We start from the raw sequence: 27,561 nt of genomic DNA on the forward strand, positions 1-27,561 counted from the left end.
TTCTCAGGGGAAGTGGGAGAACCTATACTAATCCTCTGAGCTCATCAGGACAGGAATCTCCCAGCTTCAACATCCTGGGTTGGGCCTAACATCATCTGACTGTTTTATATAGGCTGCTCTCTTACCTCTATTCCTGTTTCTTTCCACTTTCTTTATAGGAACTTGTAGCATGTAGCATGTCTTAGCTTCTAGGCTCTTCCTGTGGTTGCGTGGCCTTAACTGAGTCATGTCACCTTTAAGACCATGTGTTATAAAATCTGTAGAATGAATAATATCATCAGTCCTGTTTATCTTAAAAGGCTGCTTTCAGATCACACATCAAAGTGCTTTGAAACTACGAGGCAGTACCCGGATGTGAGTTCTTACCTCAATCTTCTTTGACTCTCATGAAGTTTTCTGCCTTTCTCCTCAGTCTTCCTGACACCACTTAACAGAAAACCTCAGGCAGACAGATTCCCAAGATAAAACTGCCAAAGTTGGAGATTATGGAGAGATCCGTGAATGGGGAGTATCAATGTCTTCCTGGCACACAGAGCCAGGATCCAGACCCAGTACTGGGAGGTATAGGAACAAGGTGGCCAGAGGCACTGTGAGCCTCTGACAGAGGGGCAGCCTTGGTTGCCTCCATTCTGCAAAAGCTTCTTAATGCAACTGATCTTCATCCAAAGGCAATGGCCCTTTGGATACAAAAGAAGTAATAATCCTCTCAACTTCATATGAGGCCAGTTACTCTCATTATCTCCTTTTTTCAGATGAGGAAATTAAGGCCTAGGCAGAATGGATTTGGAGGAGAGTGTGCTGAGGGGAAGGCAAGCCTAGCACTACTTGGGAAGAACTGTTAAGGGAAAGCCTGTGAGCTGTGAGGGGCAGGAGCCTGGCCAACAGTGGGCAGATCTGGCCCCCAGGCAGAGCTCCATCAGGGCCTGGGCCCACGGGGCTGGCTGCTTCTGGTGTATCCTCTGGTCACACTGGATTCACTTCTGGTTTTCTTCCTTAGATATTTCTTAGGGTCCGCTGACCCAAGTCAACGTGCCAGGTTGACGGTTAAGTGCAACTGCCAGCCCATAAGACACCTTTATAAAGATGTTAGCAAGGTGTTCCCTTCAGATGAACGCAGCGCATTGGGTGCGTAGCCTACCTGGCAAAACTTAGCATGTCTCATCTCCCAACCCGCTCCTTACCATGGCTCATCACATTCAGGGCACACTCTGCACACCTGCATGTAGCAGCTCTGGAAAGCTGTAAGAAACCTCTGCTTTGCTCAGGGTGTGGGCTGAGCCCAGAGGTGGGGGGTGGGGGTGCTGTGAGTGAGCTCTCCCTGGCAGTCACGTGACGGCTGCAAGCTGGCCTGCAGAGCAGACCCTGGAGGTGTTGGATACACACAGGTGAATGGGTAAGTGAGGTATTTCCGCCCTTCATTTGACACCTAAGACAGATTTCTTCGCATCATCTGCCCCCTGCTTTCCCATCTAGATTTTCTTAAATTAATTAATTAATTATTTTAAAAATTTATTTTATTTTTGGCCGCGTTGGGTCTTCGTTACTGCGCGCGGGTTTTCTCTAGTTGCGGCGAGTGGGGGCTACTCTTCGTTGCAGCGCGCGGGCTTCTCATTGCAGTGGCTTCTCTTGTTGCGGAACACAGGCTCTAGGAGCGTGGGCTCAGTAGTCGTGGCTCGCGGGCTCTAGAGCACAGGCTCAGTAGTTGTTGTGCACGGGCTTTGTTGCTCCGAGGCATGTGGGATCTTCCTCGACCAGGGCTCAAACCTGTGTCCCCGGCATTAGCAGGAGGATTCTTAACCACTGCGCCACCAGGGAAGCCCCTAGATTTTTTTTTTTTTTTAATATTTATTTATTTGGCTGCGGCAGGGTCTTAGTTGTGGCACGTGGGATCTTCGTTGCAGCATGTGGGATCTTTTAGTTGTGGCATGTGGGCTCTTAGTTGCAGCTTGCAGGATCTAGTTCCCTGAACCCAGGCCCCCTGCATTGGGAGCACAGAGTCTTAACCACTGGACCACTAAGGAAGTCCCCCATCTAGATTGTATAGTCTTTTTGTCCTAGTGCCCAGCACAGTGTTTGACTCATAGAGGCTTCAGTGTAAAATGAGGGGATTTGTATTAGGCTTTCCCCAAAGTTCCCTACCGGGCTGTGATTCTGTGATTCTGTGAGGTGTTTGCTGTAGTTGGTAGGAAGAGCAGAGAGGATCTGCTCCTGGGAAAGCCAAGGAACGTACTCTTGAGTGCAGTTACTAATAATGAAATTGTGATTAGGTCTGGCCTGCCTCCTATCTTGTGGCCAGTCAACCCCTGGCCCCACTCTGCTTTGAGAAGGTAGCAGGGCATACATGGTACTTAACCTACAAAGGTGCTGCAGTCACTGCTTCTGGGTGTAGCGGAGTCCTGAGCAGGTCTGTCTCCTTTCCATCTCTCCAGTATGAGTCAAGCTGGCAGCAGCTCTAGAGGAGGCATCCAGGGGGTTCTTGTACAATGCAGAGAGCTGCCCATGAGCATGAAAGGGAATTCCTAGGCCAGGTGGCCCCATTCACCTGCCAGCTCCTGCTGGAAAGACATGGTAGCATTTTGGCACTTGACACTATTTTGCCCCATCTGGCTCCTTTTGGAACGAGAATAAAGAGTCCTGACCAGGGGGCCTGGGGAGGCAGTACGCTGATGCTGGTATAGGGAGCGGCCAGTGGGGTGGGCCTCAGTTCTGGGGAACAGCACCTCTACGTGTCACTTTTGGGGATAGTTGCCTCACCTGTCTCTTGCAGGCAAAACTCAGAGGCTTTGGAGGTCCTTGCCTTTCCCAAAGCAACTCAGTTTCAGCCTCTGTTCTCCTTGCCTCCTAGGTTAGGTTGGCTGGGCATTTGAAGAGAAGTTGCTCATCTTCCTAGGTAATTCCTAGGTTTATTTCACCCCCTACATAGTGCCTTATCATCCTAAAAATGGGGCCTTCACCCTAGCCTCCCCAGGAAGAATGGGGACTATCAAGTCCATTTTCTGTCCCCTGTAACCTTCTGTAAACTTCTCTTCATTTTACGATATGCCCCTCCTGTCTTAGCTCTTGAAACTACTCCCATTGGAAAAGAAAGGCAGTTCACCCTCCTACCCCTCTTTAGGGCCATATTCTGTTTGTTCTCTTGGAAACCATGGCAACTTGGCCTAAGAGGCCACTTCTACCACCTTGGAAGTTAATGCTCCAAAGCCTTGTACTCACAGCTGCGAGGTCTCTAACACGTTTTTCCAAAGGGGGACAGGAGCCTCTGAATTTTCAGTTCTGCTAAAAGAAGAAAGTTTCAAACAAACCAACCCCGATATAATCCTTTCACAAGTTGGTTAGGAATGGGAGCAACATTCCCTGTAAGATCCAGAGTATGAATTCAGGCAGCATTAACTGGGAATCCTGAAGCGTATCCTGGAGTGTCTGGTCCACACTTATTTTTCTTATGCTCTTTTCTCCTTTCCCTTCTCACAATTACTCGTTGCTTAGAAAATTCTGTTGGAGGTGCTTATCTTTTAGCTCACACCAACTTTTTTTTCTTTTTCTTCTTGACATGTTTGTACTTCTTGCTCTGGTGCTACCTTTTAAAGCCCCAAGTAGGGAATCCAGGGAGCTGTGATGATTGACTGCAGGAACCCGGTAGAAGAATTCCACAGCCTTAGACGGCGAAGTTTCCATAGCCTCACTGCCGAGGGACTTCCCCCACAAGGAGTCCTCTTGCTTGAATTGGCCGCTGGAGGTGGGAGGGGAGAGAGTGGGCTGGCCTGTCCTTGGCTTCTCTTTGGACTTGGAGGCTTGCAATGGGAGGGTTTAGTGGCTGAAGCCTTGAAGGGAGGGCACTGACCCCTCCCCCCACACTGAAAAGGATTTTCTCTGGAGATAGAGGTCTTAACTGATTTGGAACAGCTGGCCAGGGCATGTGAGACTGGAGCTCCCACAAACCTTTGCAGAAGCAAATGTTGGGTAAATAGTGTGAGATGCCTACAGAGTTCTGGCTCTGCTGGATTAGGATGCCTTCTGCTGCTCCCCCTCTGGTCCCCTCTGCAAATCCTTGAATCCTTGCAGGTGGTGGGGAGAGCTAGGAGAAGGTGGCCATGTCACCAGGGAGCTGAACGTTTGCCTCCATCTGTCTATACCCAGCCCCAGTTTTATAGGCTCAGAGTGGAATTCAGGTGGAATAGTGGAGCCACCTTGCAGCTTGTGGTTGGGTAGGACTAGTTTATCATGTTCAGTTCTGAATTTTCACCTTCTGTGGGAGTACTGAAAGGATCCAGAGTCCAGTTGTAGCACAAGGTGTATTTTACATCTGTCTGATCTCCCAGCCTCTTCCTCCATCAGGCCACTTCCTATTTATACTGGATTGGGAACGGCTGAGCATACTAAATCCTGACTTTACTTTTTAATCCATAGGAATAGTTTCATATCCTTCCTCTCCCCCCACCTCTGTTAGGGCTTCTCACTTCTGAGTCCTCAGTGTTTGCCTCTGCTTCAAGCATGGTTAGATACTACATATTCGACTTATCCAGGCAAGCTCCAGGTAGATTTGGGAGAATGCAGATTGGTTCATAGAGTTCATCCTGTGTGCCTTTGGGCCCATCATCCATGACCCATGACACGGATCAGCCCTGTGTTGGCGCTAGCTGTGGCAGCCCCATGAGTTCCCGGCTTGCCTCTCAGCACTTCCATACTCTTTCGCTATTTGAGCCAATGTGGACTTGACAGGGCTGATTGGTTTCAGAAATTACCCAGGTAAGGAGAATGGAATTCTGTCCAATTAGGTTGTCCTTGGAGATGTGGAAAAGAGAGAATGAGAGAGATTTTGAGATTGAGATAGATAGATAGATAGATAGAGGCTATCTATTTCACATCTCTGTATATCTCTTTCCCTTCTTTAAAGATAGAAGATAGATAGAGGAGGTGAGAGGAAGAGAGAGAGAGAAGGAAGGAGGCAAGAAGAGAGGGAGAGATGGGGAAAAGGATATACAGAGATGTGAAAAAACAAAGTGAGAGGCTTGGAAATGAGGTATAGAGAGAAAAATGAGGAGGTGGAAAGAGATTGGTGCTGGGTATTTTTCCCATGATTTTTGGTAGCTCAGTGCTTCAAAAATAATCCAGAAAACACCCTTTTTTGCCACTTCCTACAGACCTCCCCCCAACCACCATCATCATAGTTCTCCCAGGTTTTTCCTTGGAGGTATGGCAGTGATGTTCAAAATGCTGTGTGTGGGAGTTTAGAATCAAATGGGTGTTAGGAGAACTTGAATTCTTTATAGTTTACCTTTGCTTCTGCCTAGAGAGCGGATGATTCCTACAGTGATGGCTGGTTTCCCTTCTGTCTGTACCAGAAAGGCCCTGTGACTGTGTCTTGGAGAACAAGGGTGACGTGCCTCCAATACACCAACACTATATATCCCCAGAGGGAAGAGGGACTTACAGACAACTGATTCTCTGTGCAGATTGGGTCCCCTTCTGGGCCTTCCATCTTTCTGCTTCCCTTAGAAACAAAAGCATACTGGAGCAGAGAAGAGTGGTTCATTCATGAACTCCACATGTTAGGTTGGGCGCTGGGACAGACACTGGGAGAGAGAGGTGATACAACCTTTCTGCTCACTCAGAAGAATAAACGGTACCTTCCTCTTTCTCTCCCGTGAGATTTCCATAAACAGCCACCAGCTGGGGCTGAGTCACCTCTCTGCCTGCCCGTTGTTTCTTTCAACAATGGGCCCTGTGTCCATCACTGTGGATCTGAGCCCTTTTGAATAGATGCTCTTTCCAACCATGATTTTTGGAAGCTTACTCTACCTTGGGGGTTCTGAGACATGTCTGTTTCTTTGTCTTTTATGTATTCCCAAGTAACGGCCACTCAGCCTGAGTAAATACCCTGAGACTTAGGAACAGAAACACTGGTGTCTATGATGCTATCAGCCTCCAGTGCCCCATATTGGGCCCTTTCCTCACCTCCTCTCTTCTCCCTTCCTACCCTACAGGAACAACGGGATGCTGATGACAGTTGCTTTGACAAGCCTAGAAACCATGTGTGCTCTGCTCTTTTGACCTCAAGGTGCTGCCAAGACTGATTTGTGTCCCAAGTTCTGATTTTCCCAGCAAGATTTTATCAGCTCACCCGGCTGTCAGTTAGGACTTTGACCTCTCCTGGGGCAGCAGAGGGTGCTTCCCTTGTGGAATCAGCAGCAGCTTCCCGCTTCCTCCTCCCTCTTCCCCTTGGGGGCTGTTCTCATTGATAGCCTTTCTGAGCCATAGTGGTATCTGCAAGACATTCACTTATAATCTGAGATGGACGGAATTGAACAATCTGTGAGATTTGCTCTTCTTAACACTGCCCTAACTTTATTTTTTAATCTGATTAATATGCCCATCGGCAGTGGGGTTTTTTCTCCTACTAAGTGTATAACAATCCAAAAGGAACTGGAATAAGGTGGAGAAAGAAGAATGGTAGAAATCCTGCAGCACCTTTTGTTTTCCCAGCAGCTGTTTCTGGAAGGCGTCTCTCTTCCTTAGGTATCATTTAGTGACTGGCATATTTATCGGTCAGCACACGCTTTCAGCTCAGTTGTGTGTGTGTGTGGGTGTGTATATGTGTGTGTGTGAGATTACCACATGGTAATGTTCCACTGTCTTGCCCCACTTGATCTGCCTATGCCTGATGGCCCATTTCTTTGTTCTCATTTGTTACTCTAAGTTTGACTGGGCGAGGGGAGAAGGTAGGAGGCTATAGTGCCCCATCCAGTAGCCAGAGGTAGGAGGTACTCGCTATTTCTACCAAAATCTTTTCCCAAGTGCCTAGTGCCCTGGAGACATATGTGTCCAAGGATAAATCAACCTCGCTTTTGGTCATCCTTCAGCCTCTGACTCCTTGGTGCTGGTGAGAGGTCCTCACCACCCTGACTAGAACCTTGAATCTTGTTGTGCAGGAGTATCCCTTCACCCCAGAGCTCCCTGAGGAGTAAGAATTGGATGAAAGTTCTCTGTACAAGTGGCGGAAACATGTGTCTCTTAAGAGGTACCTCAGAGATCATTTCCGGCAGCCCTCCAGCCAGGAGTGACCAGGCTCCATGCTGGGTGACACTGCACGCAGGTTGTAGGGGGTGGGGCTTGCTTTGAGGCTCTCTTCCCACGACCCCTGGTGGAAGTCTCCGTATTTTCATCCTGATGTTACAGGCAGCCAGTGGGGGCTGGTAGGGAGTAAGGGGATGCGAGGAATGCTGCTGGCTGGAGCCAGCCTTTGACAGGAAGGAAGAGGACAAAGCGCCTTTGTCTCTCCTCAGTGTGAGTGGTGCAGAGGTGAGAAAACCCTGAGTTTGGGCCTTTCTCCTTGATGAGCTGAGGCAGAGGCATGTAGGGGCAAGAAGCCGTACATTCCTTTCTTTAAAGGAACTTACTCTACTCCTCACTTCAGTGTTCCCCCTGCTGGCTCAAACCGCATGCTCTATAGTCTGGCCATACTCTTTTTGTTCCTGAGAAAGTTGTGCTGACATTTTTTTTAAAGCTGTTTTAGGGGGTTGGGAAAGGAAAACTTTAAAAGTAAAATAATAAAAAACAGACCACTCTGCCATTACAGGCACATAAATAGCTCCACCATAGCCAGGCTGCAGACTCACTTTGCCATAGCAACCTCGACGAGTGTTTATAGCAGCCTGTCGCCCCAACTGGAGAACGGCAGCTGGCGATGCTCATCAGCTGCGCCCATGCCGCTGCCTTGGCCTCAGCATAGCAGGCAGGCACCCCCCCACCCCGAGAGGTGGCGCAGGGGCCACAGACCAGCCCTTCTGCGGGGGCCGTGGGAAATGACAGAGCAAAAGCAGCATGGGATTCAGATGTGCTGGGGGGCAGTAATATTTGGGGAGCCTGAAGTGAGTGGTGGGTGTCTTTTGCGTCCGTGTTTCCCCCGCCCCTGGGTACCACACCGTCTCTCATCTCCTGCCGAGTAGGAAACAGGAGGGCAGAGGGTGCTTAGCTGCACCAGAACCCGAAAGGGGTCTGGGTTTTCCTCTGAACCTCACCAGGTATCTTGTTTTAACTTTCTGAATAAATCTTGGCTTCAGTTGCAGCCTGTTCAGGGAGGTCCTCTCAAGTCTATTTTCTCAAGGACTCACAGGAGAGGAGCTTTCCTTGGGAGGATCATGGGTCTCTCTGGGAAAGAGGGCTGCCCCAAGATGAATGGAAGCAGAGATCAACATTCTGGAAGGACTAAAGGAGGGTAAGACGTGACAAGAGCCTCCTGTGCCTCCCCTGTCAGGCTGGATCTGAGGACAATGTCGGGACTGGGCCCCCAATCGAGGCTCTCAAAGTGCTTTAGCCTGGTGTTGCTGGAGATCCTCACGACGTTGTAAACTCGGCATGGTTCTCAAGTGTGGTACCCAGACCAGCATCAGCATCCTCTTGTTAGGGAGCTTGTTATAAATGCACATTCCCAGGCCCCACCCCAGACTTCTTGAACCAGCAACTCTGGGAGCCCTCCTGGGAGTCCTGATGCTCAGTCAAGTTTCAGGATCACTGCTCCAAGGCACAACAGAAGTGCAAGAGAGTATGGTCTGCCCACTTTCTAAAGACCAGAACTGGCTTAGCGCCTCCTGTGTGAAGAAGGAAGAGTGAAACTGGGGGGTGAGGCGACAGCTATTCGGGAATGCTCTCGGCTCTCTTTCCTGGTGAACTCCATCTTCTCAGCATGGAGCCCTTGTCCATTCGCCTGGGAATTCCGGGAAGTAGCTGGGCTGAGAGAGCCTGGAAGAGGCAACGGCGGGGGCTGGCTCTCTGTAGGCTGTACCGGCAAGACGGCCGTGGACTGGGGGAGGCGATGGGACGCCGGCAGGCACGGTGTCCAGGGTGTGGCACTCTGGCTAGTGTCTGGGTCCCACAGGAATGTTATTTTGCTTCCTCTCCTGCTGAGCCCCTGGGACAGCTGCCCCGGCAGTCTCTTTTAGGTAGATGCCATGTGGCCTCCTCAGTCTGAGGCCAGGCAACTTCCCTCTCATCCGGAGGCCTCCCCAGAGCCTGAGGCCCGGGAGCAGGGAGATCCTGACTGACTCCAGTAGTCAAGGGAGATTGGCCCTCCTCCCCCCTCCACGAGCATGGCAGTGATTCTGCTGAAATTTGTTTCTAAAAATAACACAGGATCCAACCCAGCTGCTAAAAAGCCCTTTGATTCCCTTGGGACCAAAGTGTGGAAACACCACAGCAGCCTCAAGAAAGGCAATCTGTGTTGCCCAGGAGAGTGTGTGTACTGGATATTTGAATGCTGCTGTAAGGGTCTGCCTCTAACCGTCCCAGTTTTGAGCAGCTGCACCTTAGTGTTAGAGGCAGGTACCCTTCTAACCCACATCCTGAGCATTTCCCACAATCTGGCCAGCACTCCTTTCATTAGACAACAGACCTGGCTGGCACTGTTGCTCCCACCTGAAGTCACCTCTTGTCCTCCCTAATCAGCTGAAGGAGGGGGAGGTTGCTGTTCCATCGTCTACATTTTTTTTTTAGCTCTGGCTTGCTGTGAACATTTCCTCAACACCCCTTGAGTCACAGGAGTCCGCGGAGGTGACCCGGACCCGTATGACTCATAGTATTTGGAAAAGAGGGTATATTCCCTATGGCTCTAGGCTCAAGGGACTGCCCGTTTTCATCTTGATCTGTTGATGCTATTATTAGGATGAATGCAGGGGAGTGACAATGCCCCACTAGACACATGCCAGCTTCAGTTTCCCAACCCATGCTGTGAAGCTTCCTGTCTTCATCTTGTTGGTTCCTGGAGTCTCTGAGAGGGGCCGGATCAACAGGCCAGATGATCAGGAAGAGACTGTCATCGGCCTTGGGTCAATTCTTGGTATCACTGTTGAGAGAAGGCTGTGCTATCTATGGGCCTGACCTTCTCCCTGCCCTCTGAAAGCATCTGGCCAGAACTGATAGGTTTTGTCCTCATTGTCATAGCATATCTTAGACAGTACAGCCCCTCCAGGCTCCAGCATCATAGTATGTTTTATTTTTTTCAGACCTCAGGTACAGACTATTCAGTCAATCATACTAGGGATTCATGGCCCAGTATTATCGTTGGTCCATGCAAGGCCCTTCCTGTGCTCACTGTTTCCCCATAGCCCATGTCTTTTCCCTTCCTTGCCTAGGAGCAGCATTCTCATGTGTTAATATGTATCTTTTTGTTTAAATACATCCCTTAAAATGTATAGTTTTGCTTTAGATGCATGTGTTTTTAACTTTTGTTAAAGCACCTTTTTTACCTCCACTAAGCACTATTTTTAAGATAGCAATATTGTTGTGTGTATATCTGATCTGTCTTTCTAACTGTTGCATAATATCCCCTCTTATCTAGCCCACATATTTTACCTGTCCATCACTGGGAGAGGGGATCCCAGGTTGCCTTCAACTCTCTGTCACCACAGATAACGCCCCAGTGAACATCCTTACACATGCCCTTTTCTGAACCTGTGGGAGAGTTTCTTTGGGAGAGGTACCCACTTGATGACTGGATCCAGGGTATGCATAGACTTAGTTCGGTCAAGTACGAGGTGGCTCCAAGGATGAGGGGAAACTCTGGATCCCTGAGACCCAGGGGCTGAGAGCAAGACATTTTCTCCAGATGGATGCTTTGATTCTAGCACTGCATTTCTGCTGCTGAGTTGAAGAAGACACTCTCAGGGTAGCAGACTTGGGGAGGGGGAGGGTAAGGGAGGGACCCTCATGTATACCACCTCCTAACCAGCAAGTGATGTTTTCTCTTTAGGAAGGGAGTACCCACCAGAACCCAAATCCTAGGGGCTGGCTGAGAATTAGCATCAAGTTCCAAGACCAGGACCAGAAGCACAGGCTACCGTATGCCATGCTGAGGCGTGGTTTGGGGCCTCAGCCCTCACTTGGCTTCCTGGCACCAGCATGGCTATTACTGATGAAGACAGGTGGTGCCGCCCACTACCTGAACTTTAGCCAACATCCTCTGCCTCTGACCTTCTTCCCATATGCCTCCAAAGGGCCTCAGTAGACTGAAGGAGGGTATGTGCGCAGGTCTGCTCTGCAAGTCAGCAGGCATTAGGGGGGCAATTAGGGCAGGGCGGGCATGGGGAGGGAAAGAGAACCTGGAACCACGATGAGGATGGCTGCTACACCCAAGTGGTGGGAACTAGCGCAGGTGGGCTAGACTCTGGGTTATGGGAATAAGGGGCCTGTAATGAGGAGGGAGCAGAGCAGCCTTCGTGTAGAATTTAGACTTTCAGAGAGAAGGGCCAACCAGGGATGTTTTCACGCTGGGCAGCCTGCCACGTTCAGGTGCTTGCCAGCTTTCTTGAAAGCCCCTCTAAGAGGTATGACAGTGCCGAGAAAAGGAGTGAAGCTTAAAACACTGTAGATAATGGCCGAGGAACTGCCCCCACTGGAGAAAGGAGGGAGAGAATCTAGAGCCAGGGCTCTCTGTGCCTCTCCCCAGTCCCTACAGGCTGCAAGGCCCTGGGTGCAAAAAGAGGAGTGGAGGGAGCCCTCAGCCCCACTCCTTCAGTCTCTAGGTGGGAACTGGATATACTTGGAATCATGCCAATCCAGAGCTAAGGGCATTCTGGCTGGGGGGGTACGTATGTGCGGGGGTGGGGATGGAGTGGGGAGTGTCTGCCCCTCACAAGCTGTAGCTCTACCCCTACGCCTGCCCTGATGTGTTGTAGAGGCTTCAGGGGTTGTGGGCCAGGGACAGATAGATAGGTTTATATGGGCCTTCTGATCAAGCTGTAGGAAGTAAATCTGTAGCTTTTTTTTCATTTTTCTTACAGGATTGTCCTTGTACTTGAGGCAGGGTGGCTTTGGATTCAGACTAAGACACAAATCCTGGTTCTCTGAATCTCTATTTCCCTGCTATAAAATGGGGTGCCCTCCGTATAGAGCTGTTAGTGAAGATTCAGTGAAACAATATGTGGAATAATGATAAATAACTACTGTGTATGGACCAACCACTACATATCAGCTGCTATGCTAGGCTGCTGCCTATACACTACACCGTGTGTGCGCATGTGTGTGAGTTTACATATATGATTTCTCTTGGGGAAGTGTGGGCTCGAAGCAGGTTTCATACTTCAGTTTGGTGCATTCTAAGGTGGGCCCAGCCTACTCCTGTGCCACCCCCCTCCCCACCCGCACAAGGTCTTCCCTCCCTGGCACTGACGCTCCAAACACAGCATCTCTGAGTGCCACCAACTCACTTCTGAGCAGAGGCTCCCAGCCCAGCGAAGAGGGCAGGGCATGAGAGTCCACTCCACTGGACAGCCCCTGCCTGCAGCCCGGAAGCCAGAGTTGAGCACAGCTACTTATTATTCCAGGCAAGTCTGGCTGCAGTGCTGCACCAGCCTGAAGCCCTAGGCCCCTGGCCCCTCCTGTTTCCTTTCTCCTCTTTCCATTCATACTTCACTTCCCATGCATCACGCCAGATTCAATAGGAGCCTTTGGCAGGGGAGATTCAGGGGGTGGGTTCCTTTCAGATTCTCAGAATACCCTACTCCCTACATAGGGGGTTACCCTTTTTCCTCATAGCCTGGGGATGCACCCCAGGAAAGTTAAGAGTAAGGGATTTCTTGACAAAATTGGAGGAAACAGTGTCTGACTGTTGTTTGTGGTTTGGTGACTTAAGGCATGAGGTTTTTGTCTCTGGCAGCTCCTCAGTTTAGAACTTGCTAGGGAGCTTAGCTGCATATTGAGTCATCAGGAAATATAGGATGGTCTGCTTCTCAGGCATGTGTAGGAACAGGAGGGGGTCTCTTTCACCCTCATTGCCTGGGATGTGATGTAGTTGATTCTGAAAGAGAAAGAGCAAGGGTAAGAGTCAGCATTTCCTCTAAGCGGTTATGTGTATTCTCTGTATCCCAAAGCTGCCTACTTTTTAAAGGACTTATATTTGTCAGAAAATGGGGAGGTCCAGACTTGAGGGAAGGAGCAAGGTATAACAAAAAGAGGACCAGGCAGTCAAGGCCACTGACTTGCCAAAGAACAAATCACTTTTTATGTCTTTGGACCTCAGTGTCTTCATCTGTAAGGTGGGAGTCACAGCTGTCCTGCCTAAAATTGATACGACAGTCCTTTTACATGTCACTGCAAGGTGTAGAACAGATGTTACAGAACTTTAGGAGGAAAAAAATTAAAATGATTTAATGATCATATAAGTAGTATGACTTCTTGCCCCCGCAGGAAAGGATGAGAGTTTGCTCTTCCGTCCCATCATCATTAAGCTGGCAAAACGCTAGAAACGGGGAGTGAGAACATACCTCACCCAGGAGGCCCTGAGCCGAATGACTAATCCTGACCTGACAAGAGGTGGTACCTCCCTGGCATCTGAGCATTGCATCTGAGGCTGAGCCTGTGTGAGCATTTACATACTGTTCTTTGCCAGTTGCCTAATAAGGTTAGGGGCTAGGCAAGCTCAGCCGTTGCTCTTATTCTAGGAGCTCAGAGAGGAGTATCGGCACCAGCTATGCCTCTGGATTCCGGAAGAACTTTCGCGGAGAGCCCAACTTGAGAAAGGGTCCCGAATGGGCACCGTCCCTGTGACTTTGTGCCAGCAGCTCAGTGCTTGACCTCCATGTGTGTCTCTAGAGCAACCTGAAGCAGACAAACCTCATTCTTTTCTACTTGTCCCATGTGTTCTAATCTTAAGTGACCTGTTCTCATTGGTTGTCTGTGTGAGTGGAAGAATCTCTCCTCTTTGATCTCTTCAGACTGCCCCTACTTCTCTGGAGATCCAAGGCCGCATTGCCTAGTGGTTACAGCAAATGGTTATAACCTAGCTAATGGTTACTGCTAATGAAGCTGCCTTGGAATTTTCCATTCTTTTGGGGGTGTGGGAGTTCCCCCTGGCAAGGAAAGATGGAGGGGCACATGGAAATTATTGCTCTTCTGCTTAAAGGGCTAGATAAAAAAAGTTCACTAAGATCAAATTAAGCTTTTTCTCATCACTTGAGTGTCCTATACTGGACACTGGTCATCTTTCATCTAAGATTTCAAAGCACTATTTCTATTTATAATCCCTTCCCTTTATCACTTTCTTAGGATGGTGTGAAAAGGTAGGGCTGATTCTTCCCCCAGATAAAGATGGGAGGAGCTGAGCCCTAAGAAAACTGAACACTAAGAAGGCCAAGTGACTTGCCAAGGGGTACCTGGGAAGATGGTGAATCTGGTTCTGAATCTACTACTGGTTATTCAACCAAAGGAATTAGCTGAATGCCCGCTCTGTGCAGGTGCTTATCTAGGCACTGGAGAGAAAGCAGTGAAGAAGACACATGAAAAATCTCTGCCTTCATAGAACAAACACGGCAGTGGGTAGAGAGTAAAAAAAAGTAAAATCTTCTGATTTCCAGCTAAGCTCTCAATCAGCACTGTCCTCAACATCCTCTTGAAAGGTTAAGGGGTTCAACTTAAGGGTCAGCTGGGCTTCTTGCTGCTATAGCCCTTCCCACTGCTTCCAGACTTGGAGAAGAAGGTGAACTGGAGAGAAAAGTCTGTGGTACTGCCTATCCCTATGCCAGTATGATTGAAGAGAGTTTGACACTCTGCCTCAGGTTCTCTCCAGACCTCCTTGTTCCCCAGGATTCTCTGATGACATCTAAAAAGAAAGGGAATATGATGTTTAAAAAACAATAGCAACAACAACAAAACAAAACCCTGCTTGCGTAACCCTTTGTAAGTCAGAGTAGCTCTAAAAATTTATAGTAGAAGGAGGAGGCAGAGGGCAGACTGGGAGAGGGAGGGGTTTAACCACCTCCATCCCCGTGGAACCTGCCAAGGACAGGATTGATTACAATTAGCAGGAACTTTGGCCACATGAGATTTTTGGAAAATTAATTGATAAAAGAGTCAAGTCCTTATCTGATGGTCCTTGTGCTCCCTCGTTCACCTTCTAGAAGCAAGGATGTCATCCATTTATTAGAGAGGGGCTGGGCCCCCAGTGTTCGGGTGCTGTGTTCAAGAAGAGCCCCTTCACGTTTAAATAGCCAGTGTGTGGCAGTCCTCCTGCAAGCCACACAGCAGCCCCTTTCTGATGCTGAGAACGGGGCTCAGGATAAGACTTTTCACCTTCAACCTCCCTGTTCTCACCTGTCCATACTCCTGACCCTCTCTCCCTAGTGAGCACGTGTAAGAGGTAACACATGCCTTCCTGAGGGGAGAAATGCTGGTTTGAGACCCTCTGGTGTCACTCACACGCAGACTAACTTTGCTCCCCTACTCACCTTGTTGTGGCCCTAGGCTCTATCTGAATCAGTAGCTGTCGTATTCCTGCCACTCCAGAGGAACTTTAACACTCATAGGCTTCAAACTCACTATCTTTCCTCCTCAGAGGTCCTTCTGTCCCCTTTATGTAAAAAGGTTCCACCCTGTATCGCCTACTGACAGAGCATTTTACTCATCCTTTCCCCCCAAAAGCTTTTTGGAGCAGTGGGGGGCTTAGCTCCTGATCTATTGACACCTGTGGCATCCTGAGGAATTTCTATACAGCATCAGGCTGAGTATTCTGAGGGGCTGCAGAGGATTGGGCATCTTCTACCAGGCTGTCCTCCTGGTTTGTAAATGTGTGTGTTAGGAGTAGGGGAGGGTGCAAGGCATGGGGGAGGGTGGCAGACTGGCAGGCCACCCTCCAGATCACTCTGGTCTGGACTCCTTTTCTGACCTCTTCTCACCTCTTAGAAGTAAGGTCAGACTAAAAGATTCTATAGCAGTTCCCTCAAATAGACAGGGAGTGCATTAGAACAATTAGAGGTCATAACCTTTTATTTCCAAGTTTCTGAAGTTGCAGGATTTGTGTTACGTGGTTTGGAAGAGGTGAGGTATGAAGACTGGGGTGTATCTGAAATTATTGGAGTCTACAGGCTGCTGGGGCCTCCCAGGGAGGAAGGGGCCTCAGCTCAGGCCTCAGCTATCAGTTCAGCTCAGACATCAACTGTCACCTAAACCCTGTGCTAGAATGAGTACCTCTTGCCCTTGCAGATGCTGGATCTCCATGCTGCTCTAATTGTTTCTTTTTGTCTATCTTTGAATCTTTATTCCAGAGATCCTGTTGTCATCGGTATCCAGGGAACCCTCCTCTTCCTCCTCCTCCTGCCACCTCTCTACCACCGCAGTCGCTGGTTGTTGCTAAGGTTGCCTCCATGGTAACATGCACATCCTGTTTACACCTCCATCTGTGCAAGTTGGTCTAAGCTAGGAACCTACCTACCCTGGACAACCACTTCCATCACCACCTGGGGACACCAATCATCGTGACACGTGGTCCAGTTCCACTCAGTTCCCCCATCCTCTTCCTCCTCCTACTGCCAAGCTTCATACCCAGAAAAGGATCTGGGCTACGGGTTGCTACTCTGAAGCTTATTGCACAAGATATAGTTGATCTATTTCCCGTCTGGGCTCCCAGTGAAGCAAAAAGTAAGAAGTGAGGCAGAGAGGCAAGAGACCCTGATCAGTGGAAGGGAAATTTCACATTTTCTCTGGTTGAGGGGCTTGGTAACAGCAGGCAAAATGACAAACCCAACAGAACACGCCTTGCCAGCCAACTCGATAATTGAGAGCCATGAAGGGGAATTTGGCTGCACGGTAATGGACCTGAGGAAGCTCATGGAGCTGCGTTCAGCTGATGCAATAAACCAGATCAATGTCCACTATGGAGGAGTAATGAATCTCTGCAGTAGACTGAAAACCAACCCGGTGGAAGGTAAAGGCCGTACCAGGGGTGGGGAATCGGAGGAAGGTGGCTAGTGTTAAAATATATTATTTTCCCAACTTCTAGAGAAGGAACATTTCTGGAGACCTTGCTGGTATATCTGTGTCTGGTGGGTAAAGTATAGTATCTGAAGCGCTGAAAGGAGGTGCGACTATGGAGAGAAATGTCATCCCAGAGATGATGTTGAGTGACTGTGGTATTCTCTGAAGATCATTCTTTCCTCCTTTTTCTGTATCAATGTACAGAAGGCAGAAGATCTCTATTTTATAAGTGTTTATGTTAGAGATGCTTTTATCAGTAATCAAGTCCCTTATTCTGTATCAGTCTTTGATTGCAAAGGTTGAAGATAAAATTCTTCCCCACACTGATCGTACAGTGTAATATGAAGAAAAGTGGGTGAGTCCATCTACCTAATGTAGCACTTCTCTATGGTACACAGTTACAAACGGGATGGTAAGTCATAACGCAGAGAGTTGTACCCACCATATCTTTGGATTACTCACATTGTTTTCTTTCAGGGAATTATTGATGACTTTTTCAACCCTGTCCTATGCACTTTTAGTATAATTGTTCATAATCTATTCTTAAAAGAAAATGAGGGCTTCCCTGGTGGCGCAGTGGTTGAGAGTCCGCCTGCCGATGCGTGGGACACGGATTCATGCCCTGGTCTGGGAGGATCCCACATGCTGTGGAGCGGCTGGGCCCGTGAGCCATGGCCGCTGAGCCTGCGCGTCCGGAGCCTGTGCTCCGCAACAGGAGAGGCCACAGCAGTGAGAGGCCCGTGTACCGCAAAAAAAAAAAAAAAAGAAAAAAAAAGGAAAAGGAACAATCCAGCTTCATGCTTACCTGGCTCAGCCCAGTTGCCCAGTGAGCCATGATAATTTTGCCTCATTGAAATGGAGAGAGTACCAGAGGAATCTTATTTTCTCCTTTGCCTGGTTTCAGCATCTGTTACAGGTCCTTGCTTGGTCCTATCAGTCAGGCAGGCCATGGTTGAGTAGCTTGAGATAGAGCAAAGATCTTGTCCTTTAGATGCCTTCAGCCTCTTGAGGTATACCATTTCTGACCCTTCCTTGGAGGCCACATCATACTTCTTGCCAATTCTAAGAAGTTTTGACCCCTAGCCAATGTTATAAGTTACTGACTTGGAGTCCAGACTCTCTAGGATTAAAAAAGGAAGAGATTTTTATCTAGATATCTGTACATTGCCCATGTCTTATTTTATTTTATTTTATATTTTGCAATCAAAGAGAGCTGCCCTACACGTTCTCTGTACTTCTAGAATTCAGTTTCTTATCTCATAGGCTCTAAGTTCAAATATTACCTCTGGGCTTCCCTGGTGGCGCAGTGGTTGAGAGTCCACCTGCCGATGCAGGGGACACGGGTTCATGCCCTGGTCTGGGAAGATCCCACATGCCGAGGAGCAGCTGGGTCCGTGAGCCATGGCCGCTGAGCCTGCGCGTCCGGAGCCTGTGCTCTGCAACAGGAGAGGCCACAACAGTGAGAGGCCCGCGTACCACACACACAAAAAAATTACTTCTACCATTTACTAGCTGAATAGCATTGAACAGTTTGCTCAGCCTCCCTAAATAAACATCATTTTCTTCTTTGAAAATGATGTTAGTACCTAGGCTGCAGAGTTATTGGAATTAAATAATGTAATGTTGTATACAATGCCTACACTTATAACGGGTGTTCAATAAATTAGTCGTCTCACATTAAAATGGAGTCCACGTGTCTGAAGATATTTGCCAGAATATGAGTGCCTATGCAGTGCAATGTGTTTTTACATCTGGAGAGGCTGCTGCAGTCTACTTGCAACCACTGTCCATTTTCTCCATTCACCTGTTGATGTCAAAAATCCTGGTTAAGATGGCAGTGCTTAGTTGCTTTCATGTGGCTTAGCAAAGGCCTTCTGTTTAGTATCTAATGACTGCCCTTTGGATAATGCCTACTTCTTGTCAGCTAGATTTCTTTATTCTGCCACTTTCACAGTAGCATTGACCTTAAAGAGAGGGTATTCCTATTATGTTTAACTGAGATACTGCAATACTTTTGAAACATTCATCAGAATTTAAGCAGGATCTTTCTTTTTCCCTTCCTCTTCTGTTCTTATCCCTTGGGTCAGTTGTTTCTCTCACAAAGTGAAACTCAGAAGTCCAAATAAGCTGGAACCTAAGAAACTCCTAAGAGCCGGGTCCAGACTTTCCTCCCGATTTTCCAAACCCTTTCTCATAGCTGTTATTGTTAACTTCCTGATTCCCAGAGAGCTTCCATTCCCAAAGGCCAGCATATATATTGTACTTTAATCTCAACATCAGATATCGAATGCTTAGATTCTTTCCCAGTCCTGGTTTCAGACCTGTAGTTGAAAGTCACCCTTCTGATGTCAGGTGCCTCTGTTGCTACAAACCCTGGGCATGCCTATATCCCAGTACCCCTACCTTTGTCACAGTTGTCCACTGCCATTCTCCTGCTTCCTTAGATCACAAATATGTATCCTGATTTATTTCATTACGACTTACCCATAGGGCCGGTCCTGGAGCTGGGGAGGCAGGGTGTCAGAAAATAACTTTTCCGTGACTAATTTCTAGCCCCCAGTGCCAACGATGACCCCCTCATATGTGAGAGGAGTAAAGGGACAGGAAAAGGAGACACAGAAGAACTATGACACAGGAGTCTCTCCCCAGACGGGGATGGTGCTGAGCGGTTTGGTTGGACAGGCTGAGAAAAGAGCATCAATATCCAGGTGCCATAAAAAAACAGCCTGTTCACAGAAGACTGCTCTGAGGTGCCTGACAGCCTAGCATAGCTGTGCGAGGCCCCTGCAGGCTAATAATAAGAATAAAGAAATTTTCCCGGTGTTAGAATTCTGCTGATTGGAAACCAAGGTGAAGTAAGATAGGGGAGATTGGTTCCTAGAATATGACTCTTCCCCTTTATTTTCTGTTGGATTGATAGTATCTTTAGTATAGATTGGTAGATTGTTTTATTTTTTTTAATTTATTTTTTTTTTTTGCGGTACGCGGGCCTCTCACTGCTGTGGCCTCTCCCGTTGTGGAGCACAGGCTCCGGACGCGCAGCCTCCATGGCATGTGGGATCTTCCTGGACTGGGGCACAAACCCGTGTCCCCTGCATCGGCAGGCGGACTCTCAACCACTGCGCCACCAGGGAAGCCCGGTAGATTATTTTAAACCATAGCTACTAAAGGGTCTTATGGAACTTGGAGTTTATAACATTTCAAACACTAACATGTTTTTTTTTATTCTGTCTCACTCGCTCGCTCTCTCTTGCTCATAACAGACCAAAAGGTTTAAATGACTTGCCTAAAGTCTTACCACAGGGTAGAACTCGATGGAATAATTCATGTTTTCTGATTCACAGTCCATTAATGTTCTGCTGCCCCTTTGGCTAGAGCAGCAGCATGGAGAATCTCAGAATCACAGATAATTTTACAGTTTGTTTTGTATTCCAATGCCTGATAAAATGTCTAACCGTGACCCAATGCTAATGTGAGTTTAATGTTGGCTTGCGTTCCTTGAGTACAATGGCTAGTTGGAACAAGAGGAGATGCCCCAGTGGCCAAGAGTTGGTTACATTCGAGATGACGTGGAGGTGCTCAGCCTCCATGGCATTCAGCAACGACCAGACACAAGGCTGAGTGTGAGCAAAAAAGGGAAGGAAAGTTGGGGAAACAAAAAGGGGTGGGGGAGACGTGAAAGACGACACATGCTTTCATCTAAGCCACTAAAGAGTTCAGCCTTCATGGCCATGTTAAAGAAAGGCAAAGAGGCAGAGGTGAGGCTCTAGTTCCTGGATAAGTGGTGGTTGTGTGCCTGAGGTTTACCAGTAGGGAAAACCTGAGCATTTTGCGCCAATGGAATCTGTTTAGTTTGCTTGCTTCTTTCCTCATTCCAATTTCTTTATCCCCCCTCTTTCTATTGCCTCTTCTTTCCCCATTACATCCCAACCCCAGCCAATCTCTCCAGTCCCCAGAGAGCTGAGCATTTTGGGTGCTACCCCCTAGAAGATAGCCTTTTATCTTCTGATCAGTTTTCCATGCCATCTCCTGGCTTCCAAGAGCAAGAGAAACCTTTGTGAATCTGGAATGACAACTACCCGTGGCTTAAGGGGAAGAAAGAAGAGGTATTTTTCTTTAGTCTCAGTCTCCCTTTGTGTGCAGGAAGCAGAGAGGATCCTAGTTGAGAGATTCTTTGGTCTAGATAGAAAGTTGTATGAATTCTTCTTTTCCATAGAACTTTTCCACATTGGTCCTCAGCTGTGTTACCCTTTTTAGGAGGAAGAATGATGTTTTCTGAGGAGGAGCTAGGCCAACGGTTAGGGGGGAGGTCTGGGCCCAGATGAGAAAGGGCAGAGAAGGGGAGCCTTGACTAAACAATGAGTCATTACCTGTGGACTTCTTTCGTAAAGCTAAAGACTATTTATGTTGAATTTGGATCTAGAAGAACGTTGGTGGGAATTTCTGTCTCATGTTCCCTCTGTACCCTGCTATTCCTTTCCGCCTCTGCAGAGTTGAGGGTGTGACAGTGGGATACAGAGGGTTTCTAATTTCTCTTCAACCACATTAAACAAATATTTAATGTCCAGCAGGTGCTGGGGACACAATGGTGAACACAACAGGGACAGGTCTTGCTTCCATAAAGCTTACAGGCAATAAGAGGATACACAAAAATTAAGGCAATTTCAGAAATATTGTCATAGTGCTATGATGGTATTATGGGAGCACACAGTACAGGGACCTAAGCTGAGGGGATTGTAGGGAAGGAAAAGGGGGCCTAGGAGTCAGAGGTAGGACTCCTCCATCGTGTGATTGCCTAGGGAAGCTCTGGCCTGGCCATGCTCTGTGGTAATTGCTACCACCTAGTAAATGTTCCTGGCATAAGATGCAAGCATCTTTGCCTTGCCTAATAACTGAGCACCTACTAGGTTTTGGGAGCTGAGATTCTTTGGGGAGTAAACAGCAGGAGGGGGAAAGAATCTGTTTTAAGACAGCGCAAACTTTGATTTTGGTTCATTAACTGCAGGATTTAGGTTAATATCTCCTGCCACCTTAAGGTCTCTGGGGTTTAGCTGTGTTCCTGTTGCCATGCCTTTTGAGGTCAGTGGCATGTTCTACCAAGAACTATCCATTTTCCCATAAGCTGGGACATACTGGGATTGGGCTCTTCCTCAGTGTAGGAGATTGAAATTTCCAGTAGCATTGTCAATCTGAAAGAAAATTGCACACGTAGCCCCAATAAATGTTCACCTACAGTACTTCTAACACTAATATTATTTACATAGTAGGATCTACAAGAAATAGAAATGGATGAAGTAATACAAAAAGTTCCAGTACCTTTCCCACGCTCTAACGGATGAATGCATGCCCCCCATTTAGAGACCACTGCTTTAGAGAATGTTGATGTTGCAGGGGATGTAAAGAAATGGGCAAGTGGATATGGAATGGAACGGATATGAGAAGAAGATGGGCAACTGGCTTCTCTGAGATTTTCCTCCCTATCTGTAGGGCTTATAGTCTGTTTTAGAAAATCGACTTTTAGGAGTCCATCAATTTCAACTTAGAAGCATGGCCAAGCTACCTCTCTTTCCTCATGCCCTCTGCCCCATAGCCATCACCTGGAAGATGCCAAATAAATTATTCTAAAAACAATTCATGTGGGCATGACTGCTGAGAATAACCATCTGTGGTCCTCTCTGCCTATCACACTTTGGGCAGACATCTTAAGTTTAAGGTATGACAGAGACTCATGCCAAAAGAATATCTTAGAGGGAGGAGAAGGGTTAGAGATGGGCAAACCAGCTCAAACAGCCAGAGAGCAGCTACACTGTGATGTGAGTAGCTGTGAAATATTTAGTACTTGGCAGAGGGGTGGGAAAGGTTTTCACAAAACCTGGGGGAAGCAGCATCCACAGTGGGATGGTAGATGATTGAGAAAGACAGGAGAGAAAAAGTGCCCTCCCTTAGTCCCTCCTCCCCCTGCAGGGAATTCCACGTTGCATCCTGGGAGTTCCCTGTCTGGTTTGAGTTATATGCCTAGGGCTGAATTAGGCCAACCATGCGTGACAACTATGGGCCTGCTCTTTCCCAGGCCAACCCCAGGCTCTGTGAATTCTTTTCTATCCAGCTCCTCCTTGCCCGAAGCAAAAAGTGTTGTTTTGCTTTAAACCTTCTTGTCAGTGCCTTGCACTGGACCATCAGCTAGGGGAAGGAAGAAAGATAGCATCCCCTCCTTGGCTGGGGCAGATGTTGCATCCACCCTTGGAAGTGGAGCTTTCGCTCTTTGTGTTTAGCTCTGAGGTATGAGTACTGGGGGGTGTGACACCACAGGGGAGTGTGTGCGTGCAGCGTGGGAGAGGGCGGCCGAGCAGAGGGTGAGGAGGGCGCTCTGGGGAGCTGTCTCTTCTCTATGCCAGAGTTGGAGTGTTCACAAAAGGCATACAGCAGAGGGCCAGATAGGGGGAGACATTCCCTGAGGAAGCTGTCCACCTAGGGCAGGGCTTTAGGATTGCGAGTGAGAAAGGGGCATTCTTCTCTAAGTCCATCATCCTCTTGTTGTGACCTTAGGGAGACTGCCTTCTCTCTGGGGGCTGGAAGGCCAGCAGGTACGGAGCACATCTCCAAGCTGTGAGTGTGTTAAGCTAGAGATGCAGAAGCAGGGAAACTGCTCTGAATCCTCGGAGGAGTGGCAATGGGTTAGCAGCAGTAGCTGACTGAAGCCTGTCAGTCCTTATGTTGATTTTAGGCTACTCTTCCCTCTTGCCCCCTAATCCAGGGTTTTTAAGGTAGGACTTGAAAGGTATTCTGATGTCTGTTCTTATATACCAAATAGGATTGCCTTCAAATCAACCCAGAGAAACCTCTCCCTTATACTATCTTTGTAGGAGAAGATTCTGCTGTCCCATTGGCAAGGTATCATAACTCAGACAGCTGGGAAGTCCCTCATGATGTCTAACCTAGCCCCACCCTTTCTGGGCCTGGGCTGGCTCTGATAAGGGGTGCCTCTGCCAACAGTCCTCGGCCTCCTAGGGAAGCTGGCCCTGGTCCTTCCCTGCTGGAGCCAGGCCACTGAGGGCTGGGCCTCTGCTTCTCCGCCCAAGCCCTGGGTCCCCGCACAGGCTCATAGCAGACACAGATTTTCCACTGCTGTTTATTCCGTCTCCCGCCAGCCTGGGCAGGGCTGTGTAATTCCCCAGCGTGGGGTGGGGGCAATGACTTCACAGACTGACATTCTTGTCACCTCTCCTAGCTCATGTGTTAAGTCTGGTTCTTCGGGCCAGATGTATTCCCAATTTGGGTAGGATTTTCTCTCTTATGTTCTTGGGGACAAGGTTTCTTCTCATTTTCTTGATGTATTTTTAGGGGAAACCCTTTTCCAGTGTTTCCAGCATTTTCTCCCTGCCAAGTCTTCCTTCCCCTCTTCGGGAAGCGGTATATTTTAGAAGCAACTGTGGAGATAAGGGACTAAAACCCCCTCCTGGGCTGGACAAGTATTTATGTGAAATCACAGCTGCTGAGATCAAGGCCTGAGAGCCTCTTAGGGGCAGGAAGAATGGGAATGGAAAGCCCAAAATTGGGGATTGGCCGAGCTCCCAGTCCCACATGGCTTTCCTGTGCCATGCCACATGTCAGAGAGGATTCCCAAGGCTACTACACTGACAGCCCCAAACTGCCCCTCCCTGCCACAGGGCATGCTGGGAACTTGGGCAGCCACTTGACTTCTTAAGGTAGCTATTGTAAGAGCATAGGGTGACTTAAGGTGGAGCAGAGAGATGAGAGAAAATGGCAAAAGGGAAGTAAATGTGTGACTTTGAGGGCATCTAAGTGAGAGCAAGGCCTGACCTTTTTTGTTTTCCATAACCTGTCTTGTTTCATTTGCTTGGGTCCAAAAAAGGCCAGTAATGAACCTCTTATTGAATACAAAATTCATAGATTAGACTCTGACAGACCTGGTGTCACCATCCCTGAGGACGGGAAAAGATGGGACTAATTCACCCCGGTTGTAAATAAAGAGTGGGAACGGGACTGATTTGCCTAGAGGTGTAGAGAAAAGCAGCATGTGGGCCTGCCCTGAGGTAAATAAAGGAGGGTGGGGGACCAACCATCCCTGTTTGCCTGGGGCTGAGGGGCCGTCCCAGGAGGCAGGAGCTCCAGTGCTAAAACCTGGAAAGCCCTAGACAAACCAGGACAAGTTAGTCACGCCAGAATGAAGCCTCAGCTGAGTGCGGCTGCCTCCACACCCCAGCCCCACTGTGTGTAGGTTGGCATCCAGCTGCTTCCTGTAGAGCGGCATAGACTGCCGCGCACTTACTTGAGTAGTTAGAAAACCTCTCCAGGCCATAGTGTGCTTATATGTGAGGTGGGGTTAATAGCAGCTACTGCATAGGGCTTTGCAGTGTTTCGGTGAGAAGACACAAATGTGCCTGGTGAAGCATCTGGCACAATTGTAATCGCTTCAGTGTTCACAGTCTTATTTATTACTCATTCATGCAGTTCATTCAATAAATCTGTGTGCATACTGTGTGTCCAGCACTGTTCTAGACCTAAGGAACAAAGACAAAAATCCTGCCCTTGTGGAGGGGCATAGACAAACGTAGGATAAGTATATAATCTGTTCTGAGAGAAGACCTGTAGAGGGAAACGGTTAAGCAGGATAAGGGGATCAAATGTGCTAGGGGCAGAAAAGTCTGTGTTAAATACGGGGGTCAGGGTGGGCCTCACGAGGAAGGTGGCGTTTGTGCAAAGACCTGAAGGAGGTGAAAGGATGAGCCCTACCTAGTGAAGAGGAATCTGAGAAAGGAAACGTGTGCAGGGGCCCTGAAAAAGAAACGTGTCTAGTGCATGCAGAGAATGGCAGGAAGGCTAGCTTGATGGCATCTCAGTGAACAAGGGGAAAATGGTAGGAGTTAAGGGGTGGGGGGCTGGGGGCTCATAAAGGGGGCTTGGCTTATAGGCCATTGTAATGTCTTCTGTATCCAGTTTCATTCCAAGTAAAAGGCACCAGAGGATTCTGGGTAGATGAGTGTCATGGGTTGGGCTGTAAGAGATCATTCTGGAAAGAGAAGAGACTGAGAACAGAAAGGCAAGGGTGGAAGCAGCAGGCCAGTTAGACAGTCGCAGTGGTCCAGGCGAGAGATGACCGTGACTCAGACCAGGATGGCAGCTGTGGAACATGAGAAGTGAGGGAACCTTGGATATATTTTGAAGATAGAGCTGACAGATTCCCTGACTAAACGGATATAGTGGATAAGAGGGAGAGAGAGAGAGAGGAGTCAAGGGTGATTATGAGGCATTAATATGAGAGCAGGGAGAGGCAGGGCTACCTCAGATGGGGTGCTTTTAGCGAGACTGTTCTTGTGGTGTTGATGCCATTTTGGCCTTCATTAGACTTACTGGGATGTCCCTTGATGATAACCTCTAATATCTGATGTCTTGATTTGCCCTCACCCTTGTTAAGGAGGGAATAACATATCCTCCCTTTACATTGTGAATCCTGCTTTCTTGAGAAACATCCTAGGTAGATTAACAAATTAGCAGAACTCCTATTTCCCTCCAGCAAGCCTGGCCGTCCAGCACAGCAGTTCCAAGTTGGCACAGACTTGCTATCTCAGGTCCCTGAGAGGAAGAACCAGCAAGGCCCTGTCCCCTGGCAACTCTGCCTCTGCCTGCCTGGGGGTCAAGATGCCCTGCCCAGAAACACTCCTTTCCCAGGCCCTGGATTTTCCTTCCTGCTGAGAACTGACTTCTCAGAGTGGTAGAGGCAGGGATTCTCTGGCAGGCAGCCCAGCTTGCTTCTAGCGCTTTGGTCAAACCCGCTCCCCTGCAGAGCTCTGCTGTGCCTCTCAGCTTTCCAGCCAGGGTGGTGCTTTTGGGCCCAAGGAGGCAGGAGGCCCTGGATAAGAGCATCAGGCACCACTTCCCCTGTTTCCCTCTCCTGAGCACTGGCAAGAGGAAGTGGTCTGCAGTCCTCACTCCACAATCGCGGGTGCCAGTTCACACCCCCACTTCACCTCCAGGCGGGGTCCCCAGGTAGATTTCAAGTACCTCTCCTGATGGTTTTTGTTTTTAGGGTGGAGAAATGGACCCCGCAAACAATACTCCCTTGAGTATCTATTTTTCCATTTTCAAAATCTTGCTCTGTCTTCCTTAGTTCTAACCCAAATCTCTCTCCTTGCCATTTAAAGAAACACTCTTGCATCCTATTCAGTGGAGATGGAGAATAGATGTCTGCCCTCCTGCTAAGCCCCCATTCCCCACCAGTGGAGTAGCCCTTCACGTTGACTAAAGTGTGAAGAAGTCCTCTGGCATCAGTATCCCCATTTTCTCCTTGCAGCTTCCGGTCATCTGCTTTTCTTGCACCTCTGTGTGAAGCTGGGTTAAGTGTCCCCATCCTTTGATTCTAACCCTCCTCAGCTGCTGATCTTTTTTCAAGACAAAGGTTGCCTCACCCTGACTGTGGGGATCCCACAGTATAGCCAACAATGTCCAGTGCCAAAACCAGGGCTAATTTGCTAATCAAGTTGTGTAAACAACTTGATAAATGTCACCTGGCATTAATTAAAGTTAGAAGCTGTCTCCTCTTCCCTTAAACTATAACACCCCTAGGGCCCAGGAGAAGGGCCTAAATATGAGGAAGACACTGGGAATAATTCTGCCTCACTCTTCTTCTCTCTGGCAACATGCCTGGACTGTGTGTGCACACTCACACAGGTACGTAAGCACATGTGTGTTAGTGGGGGGCATGCTGATAATCAAGGACTGAGTACTACCTCAGTGGCTTCACCTTCATTGTTCTCTTTTTATTCAACCTGAATAATAGTGCTTCTCCTAGTACTTTGTCTA

General features: G+C 48.4%; 1 protein-coding gene across 6 annotated transcripts in view; it reads left to right on the forward strand.

Annotated features, from left to right (window-relative positions):
• Nucleotides 1-27,561, forward strand: part of ATP2B4 (ATPase plasma membrane Ca2+ transporting 4) — a 104,496-nt gene that overhangs the window by 27,166 nt on the left and 49,769 nt on the right. For all 6 annotated transcript variants that reach the window (XR_003427938.1, XM_027082678.1, XM_027082679.1 and 3 more), the window contains exon 2: nucleotides 16,032-16,690. Coding sequence is in view for 5 of the 6 variants with exons in the window: in XM_027082678.1 (XP_026938479.1) it covers nucleotides 16,498-16,690 (193 nt within the window). In the remaining variant the exon portion in view is untranslated. The remainder of the gene's footprint in view (nucleotides 1-16,031; nucleotides 16,691-27,561) is intronic.

This window comes from Aethalodelphis obliquidens, unplaced genomic scaffold (assembly GCF_003676395.1).
Source record: "Aethalodelphis obliquidens isolate GAN/ISIS:26980383/991018 unplaced genomic scaffold, ASM367639v1 scaffold48, whole genome shotgun sequence".
Lineage (NCBI taxonomy): Eukaryota > Metazoa > Chordata > Mammalia > Artiodactyla > Delphinidae > Aethalodelphis > Aethalodelphis obliquidens.